This window comes from Protopterus annectens, chromosome 3.part1, assembly GCF_019279795.1.
Source record: "Protopterus annectens isolate FY-2018-M chromosome 3.part1, PAN1.0, whole genome shotgun sequence".
Lineage (NCBI taxonomy): Eukaryota > Metazoa > Chordata > Ceratodontiformes > Protopteridae > Protopterus > Protopterus annectens.
In genome coordinates this window covers 126084825-126090824 of record NC_056732.1, presented here as the reverse complement: position 1 = coordinate 126090824, position 6000 = coordinate 126084825, and the positions used below count along the sequence as shown (strand labels likewise).

General features: G+C 37.6%; 1 protein-coding gene across 3 annotated transcripts in view; it reads left to right on the top strand.

Annotated features, from left to right (window-relative positions):
• Positions 1 to 6000, top strand: part of TCAIM (T cell activation inhibitor, mitochondrial) — a 421022-nt gene that overhangs the window by 178778 nt on the left and 236244 nt on the right. For all 3 annotated transcript variants that reach the window (XM_044066645.1, XM_044066646.1, XM_044066647.1), the window contains exon 5: positions 4702 to 4954. In XM_044066645.1, coding sequence (XP_043922580.1) covers positions 4702 to 4954 — 253 coding nt within the window. The remainder of the gene's footprint in view (positions 1 to 4701; positions 4955 to 6000) is intronic.

Here is a 6000-nt window from a genome sequence, read left to right as displayed (position 1 = left end):
TACTGACAAGCCTTTATTCCAGATATTCAGACATCCTCCTTGACCCCATCACAGGATTGTCTTCATAATGCTTATAGACACCCTGCAGCAAAAGGCTGTTTTGGTACAGGACAAGGTGGATTTTATCTGGAAAATTTCCTGAGCTCTTCAGCTACTCTTCTCGGCCTCGGACTTCAGCCTGAGAGTATCTAAGGTTCTTGAGTTTCATGGCATCTCGGATTGTCAAGATTCTTCTTACTATGTTACACACGAGGATTCATTGGTTTCTGAAAGAACACATACATAACATTTGCATCCTCTGGCCTTTATGATTATAATCTTGGGCTTTTATAAAAGGATCTGAACTGGTGAAGAGTATGATTAGAAGAAAATTCATGTCTCCTCTTTCTCCTTTACCTTCAAGTCAGTCTGTTACTTCAGACACCTCAGTTTTCTCTTGGGGGGCAGTTTCAATGGGGGTAAAGGTGCAATGCATGTGGGATTCCTTAGATAGAGAAAAGCACATAAATGTTAGAGATACTGGCTGTGATCCATGCCTTAACATGTCCTCTTCATTTGTGATCCCCAGGACCTCTTCGGGTGATTTCAGACAGCACCACAGTAATGAAGTAAGTCAACAAGCAAGGGGTTACAAGGTTATACACTCTGTGCATTATGGCAGTAGTAGACTAGGACATAGCTGTTGCTCTTCAGTGCTTATTAACGCTCCAAGAATGTTGCATTCTATCCGATCTGAGCTAAGTATAGTGGCAGACAACCTGAGCAGGACTAGGCTAGACCCTCATGAATGGAATTTGAATGAGGTCTTCCAGGAGTTTTTCCAGTTGTGGGGAACCCCTCAAATAGATCTGTTTGCCTCCTCCATTTGTAACAGACAATATAAAAAATTCTGCTTTAGGACTCTGCAAGCAGGTCTAGAAAACAGATGCATTTTCATTCTCATTGAAGGGAAGGTCCCCTTATGCATTTCTACCCTTTCTGCTGATATTGAGGGTAATTCTAAAGTTTCAGAAGGAGTCTCCATAAATAAATTACTTATTTTTGTCCAGGCTACTCTAGTTCCCCCTTCTGTTGGAATTGGCCAAGGACATTCACCACAAGCTAACACAAAGTAGACCTACTCACACAAGACATGAAGAGTCTGACATACCACAGTCTCAGACTTCTTCATTCAGCTGCACGGACGATTCCATTCCAATTCCTTTTAGGCATCTCTTTTCAGACAGTGTGCACCAGGTACTAAAGGAGGCAAGAAAACCTGCTACTAGAAAGTCTTAAATTAGCAGGTAGAAAAGATTTTCTAGTTGGTACCTAGCCAGTAACCAGGCACTATGAACCAGTGGTGCTCAAATATGTGTATTAGTTACTAGGCTCTGGCCTTTTGTATTCCTGTATCAAGGTATATCTTGTGGCCATTTCAGCATTATCCACCTATAGATCCTCCACTTTCTTCAATGGTAAAACTATTTCTGCAAGTAGTTTTACATCTAGACCATCATACAAACAAATTTCTCCTTCCTGGGATCTTAACATTGTGTTTGAAAAGTTAACCATGTCTCCATTTGAACCTGTACATCAAGCAGACTTGAGGTCCATTACATGGAAAACTTTTCTCATTGCTCTGTCATATGCAATAAGAGTATGTTAGTTGCAAGCTGTCATAATTGATTTACCCTGTCTGGTTTTCCATAATAATAATAAGGTATCATTAAAAACAAAGTCCTCATTTTTACCCAAGGTTGTTATCAGAGTTCACAGTGAATGAAGCCACCAGTCTCCCAATGTTCTATCCAGATCCTTAGAACCAAGGAGAATTCTAAGATGAACTGGACAACTTTATTAAGGGCCTGTGTTGGTTCTAATTGTTATCCACAGGATGTCTTCAGAGTCTGTCCTCATCCTGGAGAAATAAGACAACAGTACTCCATGTAAAAAGTTTTAAAATAGGGGGAGTGGGATATACAAGCCTTATACATTTGTTATATAAGCCTGACACAGTGTATGGTTCAGGTTAGATAACAGTGCTTCATTCAAGATGGAATACTACTGGCTTTTCAGAACAAGGAAGAAAGGGTGCTGCGTACTCTGGACATGGTGTTGCAGCTCATGTACTTTCTTGACCAAACCAAGTCCATTAGAAAAGCTGATCAGCCGTTTCTTTATGGTGGAACAAAGAAAGGATAACCTGTCTCATACAGACTATTTGCTTTTCTTGGGTGTTACTGCCTTTTGTTATGCCCACCATGGTAAACATAGCTTTCAACCACTTAGCACAAGAAATTTGGACAAAGCTTAAAGTAATGGAGGTTGTCAAAGGCCCAAAAGAAGGGAAAGGTTTTAAATATTACTCATATAAATTTGGAAAGTTGATAGAATAGCAGGTTTGTGTTGGCATGCATTTTCTGAAGGATATAAAGCCTGAAACTGTAATATGTGTCATTATTTAGTGACTTCGGTCCTTGGTGATTTCCCAGGAAAATCAAAATTTTATGCGGGAAATGACCACAAATATGAGGCAAAAAATCTGGACATTTTGCAAAAATCTAGGCAGTTGAAATGCATGATGAAAAACCAGTTTTGTGTCATATCAAGGCACTTTCAAGTAGGGCCTAGTCTTCCTCAATGGCATATTGGAAAGGGTGGACTCAAAGTATTCTTAAGGTGGTTACATCGTCCTTTGTACATACCTTTTACAAGACATTACAAATGAGATTCCTGTTCTAGATCCAGGTTATGCTTTTCTAGGAGCATTTCTCCAGGGACTTCTGAATCCATATCCTTTCCTCCTCTCAAGTTGGATCGGCTTTGGTAAAATACCCATGTAGTCTAATGACAACTGCATCAGTGGGACAGATGAGCATGTTACACTTTTGCAAGTTGCACTTACCCATAACAGTAGATTTTCAAATTTTTCACTTCTGCAGTAGCTTTACCCACCCTCCATCTCTCTTTTCTTGTATATATTTCTTGCTGGGATATAAACTTTTTGACTATTTCTTGTTTTTGTACTTCAGGATGTGAATGCTGCTTAACTTTTGGGCAAGAAAGTTGTGAAGATTTTCCACTTCGACTGCTGATTTTCCATCCTCTGGGGTATCCCTATCATCAATTAGTGAGAGTGTGGGAGGGAGCCAGAGCTTTTGGAAGCAATTCAGTTGTTGTCTTGCTCGTGACATAACCCATATAGTCTCAAGGCTACTGCAGCAGTGAGGAATTTGAGCATTTACTGTAATGGGTAAGTGCAACTTACACAACTGTACTTTATGCTAACAAGCCACATAGTAAAATAGGAAAACTGAAAGGGCATTTAAGAGTATTCAGCAGCCCATATTTCATGCATGGCTACTGGTCTTACTGTATCATTCTTGCTGTACTTTTGACCCCTAACATTTTGTTTGATTCCCAAAAAGTGTAATTCACTGTATTCCAGCAATCCCAGAAAAAAATTTTGTAGTTTGTAGGTGTGTAAATTTGCTGTTACCAGATCTTTGAGATGAGGTTGTTGCAACAGTAAAACTTCCATCTTGTCATCCCCATTTATTTATATTAGTAGAAGTCTTCCTAGAGGTAATAAACAGTGTTAGCAGTTTCCATGTCTGCATGTATGAAAAAAAAAGTATCTCTCATACTTCTGTTATGGTACTCATCATAAAAACATTGCTATACTGGTTGTATAATTTTATTCCCGTTATTTTCGTATAAACATAATCATGTTGGTCATATAGTTTCATTTATGGTGGCTGTATAATTAAGAATTTTGTGAAAATATCTCACTGATGGACCTATGTAGTTCAAAAGATTTCAAAGATTATTATTTTCCGTAAGATACATCTAAGGTGTACACTTTGTTTTATTCATATAAAACTTTTTTTTTCTTTTTGGCACTTGTCCTGATAAAATGTAACAAGATAATGCACTTTACATGTTTTCAAGAATGTCTTTCCTAATCAAAGATTTAAGCTTAAAAAGTTGTTATGCCATAGAAAATACTTTCATACATTAAAAATTAATTATTATAGCACACTTTTTTTGCTCTTTTTTACTTTGGTATCAGTAGATTGATATCGTATATATCTATATATAACATATCAATCTCTTAGTCCCCTTCTGCTTCATTCTTTCCAGTTTACCCCAGTGTCCCCTATTCTTGTCTGGGTCTACTAACCTCTCCTTATAGACCCTGGTCTAAGACTGGGGATTCTTGTGGAATCTAAGGGTGTCCTGGGGGGTTGTGCCTTTCACTACTTCCACCAGGGAATTTTTTCATTTATGACCTACCCCTTTACCCCCAATTCCTCTCTTACATTTGCCTGTTGGTCTAAGGGCTGCCTTCCTTCTTTAGAACATGTCTCCCTGCAGGGAACGCCTAGACATGTGCCCTTCCCCCTGAGGTGGTCATGCCCATATCTCCTTGCCAGTACCTCAGACACCTGTGCTGCTAAATGAACCTGGGATGCCTGAACTGTAGTTAGGACATTATTCCTCCACACCACGGCACTGGTTAGTTATGCATATAATTTGACTCCTTACTGAGATCTTAGGTATTTTTGATTTGCAGTTTAGCACTGATCTATGCCGGTTGCATTTTTCACAGTTGTTGACTACATTAACAAGATTTAATATATTTTGTGTCTCAAAATCCTCAAAAGAAATTGTAATGTGAAATTTAATTTTTAAATGAACATGCTGTTTATTTTTTAGGGTTTCGAACAGTCAGTTTCACATTGCGTACTAGAGACCTTCAGGATACTATACTAAATATTCTGAATTCCTGTAGCCTACCCACTGAACATGTACAGAATTTCAAAGCTGGTGTAGATTCACCACAGCTGCAAGGAACACAAAGCATATTTTACAGACCCATTAAATGGGACAAGACATATTATTCGTTTACTGGATTTAGAGATCCTGAAGAAGAGTTGGAAGAAGCTCGCAAAGTGGAGCCTACATTGAAGTAAGAAATTTAATGATATCCTTAAAATGTAGAAGTGAAAACGTCTTATTTTATATATTGGAAGTTGGTCTCTGCATTAGGGTGACAACTAAAATCAAAGCTCTAAAGAAATCTAACAGTACTACAGAGGCAGTGTATGCAAGATGGTGTACTGCTAGAGGCTCTGGTTTGAGAAGATCATTATCAACATTTTTGTAGTACTAATGTTAGTGATAATGGGTATGTTTACAACTAACACATGAAAGAGTGAATCAGTGAAGTGATAAGAATCTGTATATATATACCTGTGGGGGTGTAGCCCTCCACCTAGTTGCATTTTACCAAATAATGCAAAAGAAAACCAGACAACTGAAAACCAAATTAAGTAGGGGGCTGTGCCCCCCAGCTATATATACTAACACCAGGATCGCACTACAGTGGGGAAAAGGATATATACCTTTGACTTGCCATAGAGCACTACTTGTCAATGAAATGAGTTTTAGGTGAAGTGAGTTTTAGGTGAAATGAACTTTAGGTGATTTGGTCTCAGTGAATTGGGTTTCAGTGGAATGGTCTTTCAGTGAAGTGATATGAATCCATATACATATATATATGTATTTGTGTGTGTGTGTGTGTGTGTGTGTGTGTGTATATATATATATATATATATATATATATATATATATATATATATATATATATATATATATATATAAAACTGTATGTGTATATATTTATATATATATATATATATATATATATATATATATATATATATATATATATACGCACACACACACACACACACACACATACGTATACACACACACATGCAGCAGTGACCAAAAAATAAGACCATTTCAATTTTTTGACCAGTATTGCCTGTTTCTTGTTTTTTTGCATTATAACAGTTACTGCAGCTGCATTCAGCCTGACAAGCAAATGTTTATTGAAAAACAAGAAAACAAAATTCTGCAGTCAATATTTGGTAGGATTTCCCTTCTTCAAAACAGCCTTGATAAGAGATGGCATGCTGTGAACCAGTGATTTGCAGTACTCCGACATGA